This window comes from Lissotriton vulgaris, chromosome 2_1 (assembly GCF_964263255.1).
Source record: "Lissotriton vulgaris chromosome 2_1, aLisVul1.2, whole genome shotgun sequence".
Classification (NCBI taxonomy): domain Eukaryota; kingdom Metazoa; phylum Chordata; class Amphibia; order Caudata; family Salamandridae; genus Lissotriton; species Lissotriton vulgaris.
The window spans coordinates 36,476,554-36,495,323 of record NC_141687.1 but is presented as its reverse complement, the minus strand read 5'-3'; the positions used below and the strand labels follow the sequence as shown (position 1 = coordinate 36,495,323).

The 18,770-nt window shown below is 44.0% G+C and overlaps 1 protein-coding gene across 2 annotated transcripts in view; it reads right to left on the bottom strand.

The window, feature by feature from the left end:
- Positions 1–18,770, bottom strand: part of GMPPA (GDP-mannose pyrophosphorylase A) — a 141,032-nt gene that overhangs the window by 61,400 nt on the left and 60,862 nt on the right. For both annotated transcript variants that reach the window (XM_086954401.1, XM_086954400.1), the window contains exon 5: positions 12,248–12,440. In XM_086954401.1, coding sequence (XP_086810527.1) covers positions 12,248–12,440 — 193 coding nt within the window. The remainder of the gene's footprint in view (positions 1–12,247; positions 12,441–18,770) is intronic.

The window sequence follows — 18,770 nt, the reverse complement described above, 5'->3', positions numbered from 1 at the left end:
TGTCTGGAGGGCCTGGGCCTCAAATAACCTTGTCTCCGCCTTTATGACCACTTCACCCGTCGAGATATTCAACTCTGCATGGCAGAACTTTCTCTTTCTGCAGCCCGGGGCTGTGATGACACCTTGTTGACCTTGAACTCTCTTCCTGCTCTTCTGTATTTCTGTATACTCGCTTTCTGCTTTTCTTTCTGTATGGTGCATGTAGCGCCTGCCTGCAGTTGACTGTGTTTATGCGCTATTTTATAAACTTATGGATTCATGGAAGAGTTTGTTTGGGTGACATTCTCGCCCATTACACTGTTTATTTCTCGTATGCCAGTAACTTCCAATAATGCCACTATTTTGAACATGAAGTTCGTGTACTTGTTTATTTTATTTCGAGTACTGTCCGAATACGATACATTTATTAGGAACATACCTAAAATTGGAATGCAACATGTAAGGTGCTAGTCTGAGAGCTGAGAGCAAGTCTTTCTCACCTAGACATACACGATCTGTAATGGTGTGTAGGATTGTTTGAAAACGTTGATTTATCAATGTCATTTAAGTAGGTGCAGGATTTCGGGTTGGGGTTGTTAACATGCACGGAGGTTACATTTAATTTGAGGTCATGATCATTTTACTTGCCTCCATGCACGTGATTCACCAAAATGCTAGGGGTAGCAGAAGGGACATCATACGCCGTTTGAACTTAATAACATCACAGGTGTGACATCACATGACCGATGCCCCAGAATTTTGCAAGAAGGTCCTATCACACAACAATAAGCCTGATGACATCACAGTAAGTGAGTTCAGCTTGCTGCATTTATCAATGAAGGCTGAAACTGTACGTTGTTGGATTAATTAATTCATATATTTCGATTTAGGTTAGACCTAGTGCTTCAGATAGGATGAAAAAGAGTCTCTAAAAGGGGCATGGCAAAAGAAGTGTAACTAGCAATTTCTTCAAAGAGGCATGGGCTATGTATTTGAGAGCGTGGCTTAAACATGTACACTGAAATCTTGTGCTTTACGCAGCATGCCACCTGACCGGCATTGGGTGCCTCTGTGAGTTTATTTGCAATGCAATCGGTCTCACTTTTGCGAGAGTTTAAGCTATTAGCATTGTAAATGACAATGCCTTTTATTTATATTTTAAAAACAAAAACATAAATAAAAGGCATTGGCATTTACAATGCCAATAGCTCTAACTTTAATAATGAGAGACCTATTGCATTGCAAATGCTTGTTTTAATTTATGCGTGGTCTCTCAAACACGAGGAGCTTTGAATATCCTTCTATACACAGTGGGAGTCAGAGACAGACATTTAACCGATTAGTTTCACATGAAAACTAATTTCAGTTTTTGAGATGAGGTCTCACACTTTACGTTTATATTCCTCTTCTTTTTGCTTTCAGGTTTTTGAGAGTGCAAATTCTAATTAGAAATGTTGTAATTTTGAAATATCTGGAACTTGTTATCAGAAAGTTATTATTTTATATCAAAATGATTTTAATTGTGTTGTAGGTTCCTGTGGACAGAACACTTGGACATATCCTGTTTTCTACGAACATTTAATATATATATCCCCTGATGAAGGGTTCGGTGATTGAACCCGAAATGCATTGGGATCCTTTGCTTTAAGTTTTGGCAATGTATTCTTGCAAACGAGTGATTTTGGTCATGTTCTTATGATGTGCAAATAAGTATATGATGAATTACATTGTGATACTCAATGTTTTGTGTACATAATAATGAATTGTATTCAACATTAAGTTGCTGAAAATATAGCATACACAAAGTGTTGATTAAATTGACATGCCTTTGAGCTTAATGAGTCAAGATTGTTAATTTCATGAGAAATATTGAGACGACAGGAGTCGTCCATTAACGCTGTGCTCCGTTTCAGGTTGTGGTGATCTACAGCTGCCTCATGATTAAAATCTTAATGTAGAGCACGATCCAGCGGAAGAAGGTTCTCTTCCGCAAAGCCACCAAAATGCTGATCGTTCACCTGGTGTTTTTGGTCAAATCTATGTAAAAGCTCAGAGCTCTATTGGGAGTCAAACGATGGAGTCTCTCCTCTGCCTTAGGCATTGTATTGGGATCCAAGCGATGGAGTATGGGGTGGAGTATAAAATTGTATTTATCCGTTCTTGCATCCCATATCGTATTAGAAGGTGCACTCTCCTGTATTGCTCATATTCCAGGTAGATTCTCCCATCATGTTATGCATTCATGTGGCATCGTGTGTTCATTAGACTCTTGGAATATCTCTCCTGATCTTGATAAATAAACATCATTATGACAAAAACTTCCTTTTTGTCTCTATTGCCCAGGAACATCATTTACCTGTTGTTGTTTTCTATCTGTATATGAAGACATCATCTGCTTTGGCATCAAGTTTATTAAGTAAGTTAACATTAATTTATATAGTACAACAATCATTGTGGAATGTCTAGTGCACCGTTGCCATCAGTATTACATTGTCTCCGTTGCAACTTCTACTCAATTGCTACATATTGTTCTGCACATTATTATTTCATGTGATTGAGTACTACACAATCGAAGGAAAAGATCTGTCCATCAGGAGACACACAGGAAACAAATTAGTAAATCTGAACCGAACAGCGTTAAGGATATTCTTGTTAAAGATATATTATGTTATACCTTGTTTCGAGTTATGTTGTACTGAAGGATCTAATTTTCGACCTGTATGTTTACAATATACTAGAAATGTACCATATATTTGTCTTTTATATATATACTTCCAGATAATCTACTGTGACTCCTGAGGAAACGCACGTCGAGTTGTTATACATCCCTTCACTTTAGGCACCACCTATGATTTAGGGTGCCCTTTTTATTGAATTGTTTTAATTTCTTCTTTTTTTAAAAATATTTTTAAGTATTAAATGTATATGTTTTGACTAATGTATGTATATGCTATGATATTGGTCTAACCTTATCATATAGTCTGAATTTTGTTCAGGTCTCTATACGATTTTTATTATGTCAATTAAAAATATGGTTGTTTTATAATTGTACTTCTTGAATGTTCCTTTTGCTATTGGGTCAGATCAATTGTTTGCCTATTAGTTAGACGGCCTAGGAAATTTTGTACACATAATTCAATTACCCTGCCCTAGGAGTCTGTTTTTACTACTACCCAGGGGGTCCTTGTTTTTCTCATTTGTATAAAACTCCAGCAAGGTGATGTTCTGACTGACGTGAAACAGCGGAATAACCTTTGGCAAGACAGATGCCCATGTCTGCGAAACCTGCTTGTCCCAAAAGAATGTGGTGTATGGCGTGTTCACGTAGAGAGATTAAAGCTCCCCCACACGCAGCGCTGACGGTATGGTGAAAAGGAACAGTCTTGAAGATAAGAAGTTGAATGGAGAAGCTGTGAAGCATCTCGATGGGACCGCACATCAGAAATATAAGAACCAAGTTTAAGTCCCATTGTGGCATGACACAGGAAGAGGAGAGAATCACATGTTTGAATGTTTCAAAAAGCGCATACCAACTGGAGACTTAACTAGTTTACTGTGGCACAAATTCCGCCGCGGTGCAGGTGTTCTAGTCGGTAGGCGGGGCTGCATCGGCCAACGGTCGTGCGCAGCACCACGGAGGTAGTGCTCACGTCGGCCAACGGCCGGAGCGTGCACGGAACAGGTTAAACAAAGACGGCTGATCGGTCAACCACTAAAAAAAGGCAGAAAGACTGAAAGGTACCTTTACCTCTATCCAGAGCAAAGCACTGCTGGGCTAGGAATGTCACAAATAACAACACATCCGACAACCTTGCAGGGGATCTATCAAGTGAGGACTGCATCAAGCCACAAATTTGCCCCAGCAACATGTGTATACCGTCAAAGGACCCCAGCCTGCCATGATGACATTAACCTCCTCTGAAGGAAGGACAATGGTGTTCAGCTGTCGCTGCTCAATCTACAAGCATAAGGATGGAGCTTGCAAACGCCTGGATGCAGAACCCTATCCTGTTCTGCAACAGCAGGTCCACCCGGAGGAGCAGCCTGATCAGAGGATAAATGCTCAGACCCAGGAGTTTTGGATACCATTTTCTCCAAGCCCAATCCAGGTCTACTAAAATTACTTGGGCCCAGCCAGTCCAGATCTTCTGTAGGACTCTGGACGAGAGTGGTATAGGCAGTAAGGTAAACAAGACTCCTGAGTTCCACTCAAGGCAGTACGCGTCGTGCAGAAGTGCTTACTTTGCGTGCTCCCTGCGGTGTTGAACAGATGAATCCGAGGTTCCACCCATTCGCAGAAGAGACCTTACGCATCCTCTGGGTGTTACTGCTACTTGTGATCTTCTTGCCGCCGCCGACTGAGCTCATCTGCCTAGGCATTCAATCATTCTGCCAGGCCGTTCACCACCTGGAAAATTCCTTGGTAGTTCGGCCATTTCCCGATGTGTGGGCCTCCTGGCATAGGGTTCATCACCGCACCCTGCCCTTTTTATTGCAAATACTACATGGCAGTGGTGTTGTCCATAAGCACCTGTATCAGCTTACCTTTGATAGATGGGAGCATAGCCTCGCAAAACTCTTTGTTCCAGTTAGGAGTAGCGGGTGGTCCTGGAAACTTGGGTTGTGCCAGAACAAGTTGGGGGTTCAGATCCAAAGTCAAATGACTTCGAGCACGAGATGTTTGTTGCCACACTCACGTCTTCTCAGTGGAGTGAGAGCGACAATAAGGGGCAGAGTCCTGCTTAGATTTCTTGTATTTTTCTTCAACTCACCCAAAGACTTTGGAGGAAGGCTTTCAGTGCCAAATGGATGGCTCTGAGCTCCAGAAAGCAGATATGAAGCTGGGACTCAGAAGCTTCTGATCTTCACCTATCCCACATGCCCACCCCAACCTAGAAGAGTTATCAGTCTCCATTGTCAGCTCCGGGTTGGGAAAGAGAGAGGGGACTGCTACTGATCCAATTGTGGTCCAGTAACCACTAGAGACGTACTTACCTGTTGAACCAGCACTGACTCAGCATCACAGAGGACAATTGGGGCCTAGTCTTCTGGCGACATTTGAGCAGGCATTGGCATCAAAGTACTGGGAACAAGCGGTGATCGTGTTCATTGGAGGAAGAGTCCTGACTGGAGCCTGAGGGTGGCCCAGTAGAGGGGCTGGGAGTTGACTTGGAGGAAGGTAAGGGTGACCCTACTGGTGGTAATCCAGAGGGAGAACTTCTTGGTTCAGTGGGGCTCGCAAGTGCACCAGAAGGAGTCAGGAAGGACCTAAAGAGTTGGAACAGAGCCTCACAAAACTCTTTGTTCCAGTTAGGAGTAGCGGGTGGTCCTGGAAACTCGTGTTGTGCCGGAACAAGTTGTGGGTTAATCTCCAAAGTCAAATGACTTTGAGAGCGAGAAGTATGGTGCCACACTCCCGTCTTCTCAGTGGAGTGACATTGACAAGAGGGGGAAAAGTCCTGCTTAGATATCTTGTATTTTTCTGTGACTTATCCAAAGACTTTGATCAAGACAAAGACTGATCTCTGGAACAACTCCTGCGACTTCTGGATTGTGAACGGGACCGAACTTTCAACTTTGATCAGTCTCATCGCAGAGTCTTCTGGTGCTTAACAATGTATGGTTTCACCTCGTGATCTCTTATAGGCTTCAGGTTCATTAACGCACACTCACTACAGGCCTTAGATTTGGGCCAGGCACGACGGGGAAATCTGAAGAGATTCTTGCAACGGGGCTTAAAAACTGTTGTTTTGGGAGGTGATGCCCCTTGCACACCGTACAACAAAGATTTCATTGAGGTAAGTGTCTCAAAGAGACAAAAGGTGAAGAATCTGTGGCTAGAAGTCTAACCGAAACACAGGTTTGTTTAAGATTTAAAAAGGATGAAATAGAAAACACAGCTTCTAGAAGTGATTCAAATCAAATCAAAAAAGCTTTCGGTACATTTCATATGACCATAAACCATAAAAGCATGCTAAAAAACAGAGTACAAAAAGAGTTATATATTGTTTGCACACTCACTATTAATTTACAAATACAGTCCATACAGATAGGGAAGTGATTGATTACTGCCAAGCAACCCATTAAGGCATTTGAGAATAGTAAATTTACAGTCCATTGCTGAGCCATCACCGACTGGTTAAACTGTAACGTATCACTGATATCACTGGAAGATAGTCCACATACTGACAGGCAGATGAAACATGTCAACACTCAGCACGTCACCAAGTCACTGCAGACATCTAACAGTGTGGTTGGCCTCATCTGAACTACTTGTAACTTACAGTGTAGTCGAAAAAGTACCAATGCTTGAACTGAAGGTTAAAGCTTTGCCACCCCAAGTAATGGGCCAGGTGTGGAACATTAAAAAGGGGGGAATATGCTGCTTTTGCTACTGCTAAAGCCAGCAGTTCAAAAGAAGTTAATATCAAAAACAGCCAGCAGATTTCATATTGAGGTCACTATTTGGAGCATTCTCCCCTCCCCCACCCCCCAAAAAGCAGCAGACCAATGAAAACCCAGTTATCTAGTCTCATTGCCCTCCCATAGGAATATCACAGTCTCCCAAGCATACCAGTAACCAGCCTGCAAGAATTCAAAGCTAGAGTTAATGTCACTTATTTCCAAATGTACATCCAGCCGGATATGACCGCTTTGGCATTTGCTTCATACCGTAGACCATGGCAGAGATCATTCAAAAAATGGAAGTTAAATAAAAGGGCAGATAGAGGGGAGCAATCATTGCCTCAGTGGATCTGTTTGATGGCGAGAGTCAGAAATGAACATGTCCAGCCAAAGTGCACTCCCAGATCTTGAATCCAATGGGGAAGCAGCCGCAAGGCGTTCATGGTATCAAAGGCACCAGAGTTCTAAAAGGAACAAGGTGCACGCTGACCCTTGGCATCCACTTCTAGCGCTTGTGCTCAGATGTCTCGGACAGCTCTCTAAGCAGACAGATAACCTGAGAAGAAGAGGTTTACTTTGCGGATAGTTTTGTAGCTGGGTGGTAACTCTTGATTCCAGTATCTTTCCAAAAGCAGGCAAAGTAATGATGGGTCCGTTGTCTGGAATCCAAACTGACCTTTCGTTTTGAGAAGGATTCCACCACCTGCTCCAAAGCACCTGGGTAGAGCCCAGTGTGCCTTTATGTACTGACCAACCCACATATGTTTTCAGAAAGAACAGTGTGATTCTCTTTAATAGGAGGTCAAGGAACTATATCCGCCCTGTATCGCACAGGGCACAAGCAACTTTAATAATAATAACTTGCTTTGCTTTTCAGGTGCGGTGAACCAGTGACTTGAGACTGGTTGAGTGCTGTGTAAGACAGTGTTTTTTCTAACTTTGATATAGAGTCTCACAGTATTAGGTCCATGAGCAAGGATGGCAAACTGTTTTCTAGAAGATTTTATGTTGTCCTCTAGACTCTGTGCCCCTCTCGAGTGTACTTGCTAAATTTCCAAACTGCTGAATTTCTACTTTGAGGTTCATTTCTCATTTTCCCAGCAACTTCTTCCATCTCACCATTGTTGTTGATGACTCCAGAGATTCCCAGCAGCAGATTCCGTCAGGCAAACACATATAGCTCTGTCAGCTATCCGCCATTATTACAATCTCTGACTAATTAAGTGTTGTGGGTCAGTGAGCTATAACTGACAGGTTTCCAGTTGTGTCAGTCTTAAATACAGAATAACTCGGTTTCTCTGGACCCCTTTTTTGCTGCTAATGTGTGCACGTATGTACAGGAGGATTTGGGTCATGTGTAATATTGCTCATGCAGCTTCAGAACATCATACATATTTGAAAATAATGGCAAATCTGCCAGATAGTCAGTATCAAACAAAGTTGAGAGAGCCCATAATGCAAACAATCAAAGGGTAGTGCAAGCGGAGGCTTTTAGATACTTACAGATCAGTCATGCAATTACAGCCGTCTTGCCCAAGGATATTCAACAGTCCGAGTCCTCTCCATTGCAGAACAGGTTGATACTTGACGCTATGCCCACAAAAGCCATATCTCTCACCTACAAAAAGTTGTTAAACAATTGTCCTGACCCCATGCAGTGTCTGCAGCAGAGCTGCGAGGCGGATCTGGTGAGCATAAATGAAGGAGACTGGTGCGATGCACTGGCTTCTCCTAGAGAAGTGTGGCTATCCCAATGAGATTGCACTTGGTCCAATTGAAAACCGCGTATACTTTGACACAAGGACCCTGTTTAAAATGGGTAGAAGACCTGACCCCCTGCGCCTTCGGAATAGTAACCAGCCGGGCACTTTCTTCCACATTCTATTGGATTGCCCTACGGTGCAACAGTACTGGGATAGGGTTACAAAACAGATGGAGAGAGCGAGTGGTAAGACTTTGAAGGCCTTCCCCCAGCTGTGCCTCCTTAATATGTGGGAAGCCACAGACCTCACGCAAACTGAGCAAACGTGGCCTCAATGGGGTGGAGCATTGCACAACGCAACATAGCTCAAAAATGGGGAATGGGGGCGGCCCGTGCTTGCGGGATTGGGCTACTGATATGGATTGGGCAATGATTGCCGAGAAGGATGTGTTCAAGCATGTGGCACATGGGCACCACCAGGGCAACAACAACGCCTGCCGACGCGAGACAACAGACGACGTGTCCGGAGCCTGGGAGACGGTGTGGATGAAACTCTACGAACGCAAATTTCGCTGTCAGAATATGCCCTGCATAAGATGATGTTGTCGACATGCACTGCGGTGGCCTAATTTGGTCAAAATCAAAGATTGTAATACCGATATGAGCTGAAGAGGGATGTGTAAAATGGCGATTGACTAACGCTCGACCTACAAAGGCTTCGTTCAGCTGAATGGCAACATCAAAAGGTGGCCGAAAATTCCCGCATGACCCGAATCGGACTGTATAAGTCTGCCGCTAAGGTATTTAAACCTTCTTTTTAGGATCAGCGACGCTCGGCGATATCAACGTCGGCTTGCCCGACTTCTTAATGGCAGCTACTGAAGACATGTAGGAGCCGCGATTAATGCCCATGCTGATATAAACGTTATATAAAGGCAGCGAAGCGAGATGGTCAGTAAAATGCACCCTACATAATCAGCCTTGAAACGTTTTACTTCTGGTCAATACCGCTGGTTAATCAGCCCTCGCAATATCAGAGCACAAAAGGGCGGCTGTCTGAGAATATCTAGGGCGCACAGTGGCTACTCGTAGTGCCGATCGTTGTGGCACCAACGAGTCAATCTCGCAGCACGCATAAGCGCTGCATTATAACGGCTATAATCAAGCTCATATCTCGCCTCCACATCAACTTTTGAGCAAGTCTCTAGGAGGCTGATTCCAAAATGGTGCCAAAAGTAGATTGTCGCTTGGAGTCTAAGCAACACCCCAAAAGAGTCCCCCGGTTTTCATCTTCGATGTACATGCCTCTTAATTGAACGGAAATTGCATCTACTTCCCAGACCTAAAGGGATGACCCAGATTAGCCTGCCCTTATCAATCGAGAATGACGCTTGAGGTGCCCCGCCGGATCTGCAAATGGCTGCTGTCTCTCTCACTGGCGGATATTACTCACCTGCGCTCACCAACCCCCTGAAGACATACTGACACTGGCCCTGTCGTCATGCTGCACCACTGCATTGACTACACCCCCTGTGCCTCTGAGTTACTGAGAATTTTGGAGACTGACTGAGTTTAGCAGCAAGAACTCCACCACCTTGCCTGACCTCAAGACGGCCGCTTCAGATGGTCCCCCCACGACACCCTACCATTCATGGACAATTGATCTGGCCATCTACCCGATCTTAATTAAAGCCCTCACTGGCCCTTCACCCTGCTCTCCCTCCAGGACGTTTACTTGTTGATCTTTCCCTTGTCTGTGGAGACCTTGCTATCTGACTGACGCCCGGTGGAGCTACCTGTTAGCTGAAGAGGAGATGGGCTGTGGATTCCCCCTCGGTCATCACCTACCCAGCCAAACTTTGGACAGACCGTCCTTTGTCTCTCTGTCTTATTCCCCTTCTACCCTCTCACCCTACCCCTTTCCCCCTCTATGCTCCTTTCCTCTCGTCATCTTCGCTCTTTAAATGTTTTTCCGTTGAGACCTAGCTATCTGACCGATGCCCAGTGGAGCTACCGGATAGCTGAAGAGGAGATGGGCTGTAGATTCCCCTGTGGCCGTCACCTACCCAGCCGGACCTGGGGCAGACATTCCCTTAGTCTCTCCGCCGTATCTATACCTTAACCCTTTCCCTTCTTCACTCCATTTTACTTACCCTCTAAGTTCTTTAAATGTTTTTAATGTCATTTTCTTTGTAATTTGTAACTGATGTAATTTGGCAACTATGTGGAATCTTATATGAAAGGGCTCTGATACCTTTGGGTCTAGCCAGCGCTATATAAAACTCTTTAAAATAAGGGTGTCCTAAGAAGTGGGACCATAAGTGGGGTAGGTGGAATAAATCCAGAGGAGGTATATGTGTATCCCCTACCATTGAATTACAACGTGACAGATGCCTGCGGTTATACGATCCTGGGATTGATGCTGTGCCCCCGCCCTAGACAGCAGGAGGTGACCACTTGATTACAGGATGTCAATTGGTGTGTGGGCCTGGTCTGCCCACTGCTTTACCCATATACTGTATGCACACCACACACGCTGGTCAATAATATTCTATAACTAGGGGAAGTGAACTGTGCTTATTGTACGTCCTCTGTGTCGCAATTTGTAATTCTGTGCTGTGGACCCAATTATTGCTTTATTACTGCCTTGTACCTTTCTTTTGTTTTCTCAATAAAAATTGTTTAATTAAAAAAAAAAATTAAAGGGTAGTGAAAGACAGCAATAACTGTAGCACAGTAGGCCCTTGCACACCTGCGTTTTGGTGCCACTGCAGCTTCTGCGCTAATGATAGTTCTAGCCATGCACACAGTCGAAACAGAATGCAGATGGAGGGCGCTAACAAATGCAAGGGACGAGTCCAAGCACTATAGAACTGAGTTTTTTGCTTTTTAAAAAAGTTAAATCCTGGTGTTCTTTGCCAAGGGTGTTTGAGAGCATGGTTTCCTGCATGTGTCGTTTCTTCAAACTTAGGTTATTCAAATTAGGAAGTTGGATGATCTATGACATTTGACGAGGGTGCATTTGTAGATTTTGTGATGGCGTATTCTTTCTTTATTTTATCGTGTCGTTGTTTCAGAACCCGGTGAGCTGTTGAGATCTTTATAATTGTCCAGCTATGAAATCAGACATATTGCATAGCCACATTACTTACGCCCCATCCTCACTAGGCGCAGGCCTTCCTAACACATCAAATGGTAGATGTATGAATCCTAACCCACAGAATGTAATCTATTTAAGTGTGGGCTAACTATCAAAGTTTGCTTGTCAGCCAAGTTTTAGCAAGCCTGCACTGCCGACCGTCCACTACCAACACCAGAAGAAAGCAAACACCAATCAGGGGGATCACTGCATGGGATTCAGTGAAGAGTTGTGAACGCAACAGTACACTACTCTCCTGTGGAAGGGAGAAGAGCCACACATGAGCAATGCTCAAAGCAGTGCAAACAGGACTGTTTTGTTTGTTTAAGGTTTCTCATGCAGAGCACCTTCTGCTGATGCAGCACCTGCTCCATGATGAATGATTTAGGTCAAAGAGGTGCTACAAGGGATTTGTTTACTGATAAGGATTGCTCAGTTGGGAGTTGTATTGATGAATGAAGCACACGCATGAGGATCTCTACATGTGTATGCAATCTCAGGTCCTCCTAGTGAGCGAATACGGCTCAGGTACCTACTGCGTGTCTTCAAATGCTCATGGAGATAGCTGTCTGTACAAGTCTTGGGCTCATGAGGGAAGCCTTGGAAATCAGCCTAGGACTACTCATTGGACCAATATCCACCTATGATGAGTAGATGATTTATTCTTTCATCATTCCACTGTATAGCATTTGTGTTGACAAACAAACAGCACATCAATGACCTCTTACCCAATCATAATGCATATAGTGTTCCATCCATCCTCGGCCCTAGCATGTTACACACTGGTCACCCCAGTGTTTGAATGACCCTCGATGCCAGTCTCACCCATCACCTCAGAATTTCACCCATTCTTTACCACTTGTGAAGGATGCAGCTTTGTTATGCCTTGCTCCAAGACTCACATCCCAACGTTAATCCACTCGCACTCCTTTACTCAACCTTCCATGTCTATCCATTCTTACTGTATTAAAAGCCCCGCCAATTGTCACTGACATATCACCTCCTTTACAAACTGTGCTTACCGTAGTTCCCAACATGACAAAGCTGTGAGTGTCTCCGCGACTCTTCTGAAAATTCAGCATTTCCAACAGGGGGAATTCTGAGCAGACATCTGCATTCAGTACAAAGAAGGAATCTGGGTTGCCAGAGAGGATCTGATCACGGAAGTGATAAATGCCACCGCCCGTTCCTAGAGCTGAGTATTCTTGTAGGTACCTAAAGGAGGAATCACAGAGATTAGCCCCACAGGTGAATAAGCAGCAGGCAATATACTCGGGGGAGAGAGACACATACTCAGAGAGACAGAAAACAAATGAAATATACTCATCAGAGAGATAAAATGAAAGAGAAAGAGGAGGGGCAGGAGGGGAGAGGGGCAGAAGTGAAAAAAAGATGGAGAAGAAGGGTGAGAAAGTTGTGTATTCCAAGTGAGAGGAGGATCTCTCACCCTGCAGCCACTGCACGGTTGCTAGATGATGTAATACAGTATATGTAAGCTAGTAGTGACAATAGGAGATCTTAAATGGATGAATAAAGAAACATCCCAGCTTGTCCTATAGTCTCCCTGGACATCTCAAGGGAGAAAGAGGTGCGGACAAACAGACACCAAACCACTACTCTTGTCGCCTAGTTTCACACTTTAAATGTGGATCAGCGTCAGAGACAGGGTATGGAGCTGTGTGGACCCGTGCTGGTTGCAAAACTGTAGTCAAACAGGATATAATTCCTCTGTGCAGACCTTGAGTTAGGCAGCTGCAGCCCAAGACCACTGGGCTGCGGACAACATTCAAGTAACGAGGGGCAGGTTGTGCACCTGGACATATAATAGGGGGAGGTGGTGCACCAACATGTGTGCGACTGCCTCCTGCATGCAATGGGGATGTGGAGACAACAGACCCAAAGTAACGGAGTAAGCTATGAAAAGGATAGAAATTACAGGAATCTTACATACAAAGAAAAGCTGGATGTGTAGGGTGGTATGTTTTAAATTCTAAGATGATTGTAAACTACAAGATGCGTACCATGGAATGCTAATGTGTGTTGTATGGCAAGGGGTGTTGTGGTGTGCCATGGCGGGACATAGTGAGTTGTATAGGGGACCTACTTGAAATCCAGATTGTGGGAGTGGCTTTTCTACGTCATGAATATGGTCACAAGTTGGGTGCCTTCAGTCCTTTATCCTGCTAAGCTACATAATGAATATAAAAGTAGCTTTGCACTTAATCTCATTTTAGATTCCTAGTATAATTCCACCAACACATACGCTCAAAACAGTAAAATATGTTTCTATGGATTTTGAGTTGTGGACACCAGCCATAAATGCCTCTTGAATGAGTTCATGTACTTCCACCCTAAAGCTCCAATGTCCTGCAGCGCAAACACAAGCGTATTACCATACTCCACATGCGTTAGGTAGTGTAGTATGTAAACAAAATATACAGTGTGTTCTTGCTTGCTAGTCCCCCACCTCACAGAGACGTGGGCAGAGTCCCAAGGGAAACTATACCAGGCAAGAAATATCTTTTATGGATTCACATTCTGGGCATCAACTGTAAAGCAGTATTCCTCAACTAAGTAGCAGGGGTACGGTGGGGTAGGTGTATGTGTGTGTGCCTTTTGTTTGACTTTTTACTGGAGACTTATCTTCCCTAGCACTGCTCCTTGCCATGCCTGAATATACACAAAGTAATACTGCTGGTGCCCATGTGGCAGCTTCGCTTGTCTGTAGCAATAGCAGATTACAAATGCATTACAATGAAGCTGTGGCTTATGAGGGGAATGGGCTCCGGGTGGAACTATCAGAAACGTAGCAGAACGGGAGTAACACAACTCACAATGATTCTCCCGAAACTGCTCTTAATGATGGGATCACCCTTGTGTTGAGAGCAAATGGTCGAAAGAGGTGCTCTGTTTTTCAAAAATTAAATGTAAATATCAGAGTTAATATTGGCACAGACAGCCAGCTCTAATGACAGTTTATGGCATTCCCAGAAGTGTAAGCCTTGGTTCAATGTCAGAACTGGTATTGCCAGTGCAGATAGTAATAGTAATAGTAAAGTTTATTGCTCAGTTAATTAAAACTCACAATTTAAAATACATTGTTTAAAAGAAAGGGTGGTTACTAACAAGAATAAAAGCGTTAAGTATCAAAAGTTAAAATGTTTCAGTGGTTCAACTTCTTCTGCAGTCTGACCAAAGGTTCGAAAGATACCCCAGGACATGTTTTCGGCTATTGGGCAGTTGCTTCTTTTTGTGCCTCCTTGATTCTCTTTGCCACTGCATCAAGAAATTTTGTGGTTCTGCAGTTTAGTTGGATCTCGCTTGGGTTGAAGCACAGTTTAACTGCCTGTCGGCATGTGCCAGGACGCTCCTTCGCTGGAGCAGCTGTGCGCAAAATAAATGCAGCTAACATAACATAACATAACATAACATGTCCTGACCCCCTCCTGGTTCCATTTTACACGTAATAGTATTCTCCTTATGTCCATTAAGCTGGGACAAATGCATATTATGTGAGTTAGGTCTTCAGGTCCTGCCCCACAAAGACGGCAGGTTAGATCTTTATGGTTCCTTTCCCATGGCGCCAGATGGGGGAGGATCGGTAGTACGCCTAGTCGGAATTTTAAGAATTTTTCCTTTGTCTTCTGCTTGAAGCCTTGGTCTAGGTATGCTTGTGGTTTGAGGGTTTTATAGTCATTTAGTACTATCAAGCCGTGGGCTCTTTTCGCCAGGGTTACTTTATCTTCAAGTAGCGATACTATTTTCGTTGTTTTTGTTACTTGCTTTTTAAAGCTTTTATGATCTAATGGGCTATTCCAGAGGCCAGTCAGTTCTAGGCTTTCTAGCGATTGCATCAAGTACTCTCTAGCGTGTGATCGTTCACGTCTTTGCAGTTCAGTCCAGAGGTGGGTGTTTAGGGTGCCTGGCTCTCCGTTTCTGATCTTGTGCCAGCATTTTATAAAGCTGCCCCTTCTTTCCACCGTTTGCTTTTGTATCCCAAATTCCAGACAAATTTGTGCTGGATATACGTATCTAGGAAGCTGATCACTTTGTCTAGTGTCTGTGCATCCTTTCCTAGGGTTGATTCGCTCCCGTATGTTAATCTTGGTTGGAGACGAGCTCTCAGTACTTGTAGGAAGGGATCGAGCGTGTGGTCTGTCAGTATCTTTTTAAGGGGTTTCATTGCCAGGTAACTCATGGTTCCTTTTTGGTAAAGTGTCTCCAGTTGGGGTTTGAATGACCCTCTGCTGTCCACCAGAACACCCAGGTACTTATAGCACGTCGCTTGGTCCAGTTTGTTACCATTCAAGAACCAGCTGTTCTTCCTGGTCTTATTATTGTTCACTGCCAAGCTTCTTGTTTTTTTTAGGTTGATGGTTAGGCCGTTACGATGTGAAAATGAACTGGTGGTATTTATGAGATGTTGAAGGCCTGTTGGAGTGCGGCTTATTAGAACAAGGTTGTCGGCATAAAGGAGGTTGGTCAGCGTAATATCACCCAACCGGGGCGCGTGCGAGCTGGTTTTATCCAATTCCTCTGGGAGGTCTGCCAGGTAGAGGTTGAATAAGGTGGGGGCTAAGATGCACCCTTGTTTCAGGCCATTGTAGGTGTTAATTTGCTTTGAGAGGTGCGTCCCTTTGCCCAGCTTGATCCGGACCCGGGTGTTGGTGTGGAGTAGGATAAGTTGTTTCAACAGCAGTTCTGGAATCCCCCATTTTTTAAGCTTTTGCCATAGTTTGCCCCGGTCCACATGGTCAAACGTTGAACTGTAGTCGATGAAACATAGGAACAGTGGGGTTTTTCCTAGTTTTGCAGCGTCTGTTAATAACAATAGAGCCATGATGTTGGTGGTTGTTCCCTGCCCTCTACAGAATCCTGTTTGGGTGGAAGGAATTATGTGCTCTGTCTCTGCCCACTGTGTCAATTCTTCTAGTATTATGCCAGCATAGTACTTTGCCTCCATGTCTAAGAGGGCTATCAGCCGATAGTTGCCTGGGTTGCTCCTGTCTCCTTGCTTGTAAATTGGACTTATTGTAGAGCCTTTCCAGGATTCCAGGCATGCTTCTAGTTCCAATGTACTTGTAAAAAGTGGAACTAGTGTGTTGCTCCAGAACTCGATATCGTGCTTAAATATTGACGGTGGAATCCCGTTAGGACCCGGGGCTCCCTCCATTTTCCCCTTCTTTATTTGGGTTTTTATCCGATTTGCGGATATTTTGATGTCATATTCGGTGTTGGATATTGGGGTACTGTTATCCTTCTCTCCCCCTGCCATCTTTTCGTTGACTAATGCTCTTTTGCCTTCTACTACATTACAGAGCCCTTTTTCTACCTTTGTTACTGGTCCGTCCTCTTTGCTATTGTCTCTTTTATTTGCTGACGAGCCTGTGGCTGTGTCTTCGTTTGGTTTGTTAAAATGATTGTGCAGGTAGTCTGCCCAGGCTGGCTCTGCTATGTATGAGCTTATCCCTGGTGCCCTGGGTGTTGCAAGCTATGAATTGTTTTCCAAAAGTTGGCGCTGTTCTTTAGTTTGGAATCATGCTTTATTTTTGCCCATAGTTCGTCGTTCGCCTTCCTTTTGTTTTCCCAAATTGCTTTTTTTAAGCTTGTTTTTAGACCATGTAGGGTGTGTTGTAGAGGTTCTTTTATAGGCTGTATTCGCAGTTGTTTCAGGGTTTGCTTTATGTCCCTTTTAAGGCTTTTTATCTCCGGTGTGGATGTCTTTCTTAGTGTGTTCTTCGGGGGTTTGCCTTTTAATGTCCTTGATTTGGTTGCGTATTTTGTCCCAAGGGCCTTGGTGAACCCTTCCCAGGCCTCTATTTCGTTTGCAGCCGTATGGCCTTGCTGTAATGTCTCCTGCACATTGGTGAACAGAGCTTCAATGTTATTTTGTTTAAGTCTGATGCGTTTTAAGTCTGTTGTGTACTCATTGCCTATAGTTACACAGGGTTCGTTGGGGTTCTCACTGGGGGTTTTTAAGACAATTTCTTGCGGCAGATGGTCGCTTTGACCGCTGGCGCCTAGTTGGAATGATCTGATGCTGTTGAAGAAAGAGAGGGTTACAAATGTGTAGTCTAGGTAGGTGGAGGTTGTGGAGGTGTGGTAGGTCGATGCTGGGGGGGTATCTTCTTTAAACCGGCCGTTCAATGCCCTCAGGTTTAGTTGCTCTAAGTCTTTTAATAATCGCTTTGAGCACTTTGTTTGTTTGGTCGCCTGCACTTGTGCTTGCGGTGGGATTCCCCAGGCTCTATTGAGTTCTTGTGCGAGTTCCTCGTCCTCTGTGCTTCCGAATAGAAAGAGGTTAAAATCTCCTGCCAGGATTAGGTCATCGGCGTCCACCTCTTTCAAGATTCTTGCTGTTTCCTTAACCAACTCTCTTGCGCCCTTCTGCTTGTGTTTCGGGTGTATGTATGAATTAATTATTACGAGATGGTGGTCGTGCTTCGTTGAGTTGATTGTAATGTCTGCCGCCTGTATCATATTGGGGCTATGGTTTTAACTTTAAGTGCAGATTAAGTTGTGGCACAAGTGTAAGTGTTAAGGCTTATAATAAAAAAAGAGTTGCTGTGCTAACTTATGCGTCGGCATCTGAGGGGGTGTATTCGCTAACTCTAGCACCTTTGGGAAGAGTGGGCCAGATTGATCTGCACAAATTAACTGTGTTGTGAGGGCATACTTTGGTGTTGTTGGTAATGGCTTAAGCTGCAGGATAGCATTAATAGTGTGAACTAGAAATGTATTTCGAAGATTTCATTCCAGATGCCCAAGAAAAGGAAGCTGGGGTGGAGGGAGGGCCATTCATAATCAATAAAAATGTATTCAATGTGCAACCAGGATCACAGGTAAGTAATAATTTCTTTAATATTGTAGGCTCTTCATTCATCGTCATAAACATTACAATAGAGTATCAAATTAAAATAACTTTGTAGTCTGAGGATTTTCGGCATAAGGAATAAAACAAGCATTTACAATGAAATGGTCTCGGCATTATTAAAGGTAGAGCTATCGGCATTGCTCATGACTTTTTTTTTAAATCATAAATAAATGGCATTGTCATTTACATTGCCAATATCTTAATCGTTAAATAAATGGCATTGTCATTTACAATGCCAATAGGTTAATCGCTTGCAAATACATGACCTATTGCATTTACACCCACAGAGTCACACACACAGAGCCACCCACACAGAGTCATTCACATAGAGCCACCCACACACACAGCCACCTACACAGAGCCACTCTCACACACCCAAACACCCACCCACACACAGAGCCACCTACACAAAAAGCTATCCACACAGAGCCACACACACAGAGCTACACACAGACACACACACACCTACACAGAGCCACACACACACATACAGAGCCACACACACAGAGCCACTCACACAGAGCGACTCTCATGTATCTGGCTCTGTTTCCTCTACCCACTACCACCTTAGTTTCTCAATACTGCTCCTACTTCTGTCCCATGTTTGCTCCTGGTTATGTCATAGAAACATAGGCACGCTATAATGAATGCCCCCCGGGATAGTTTTTAAG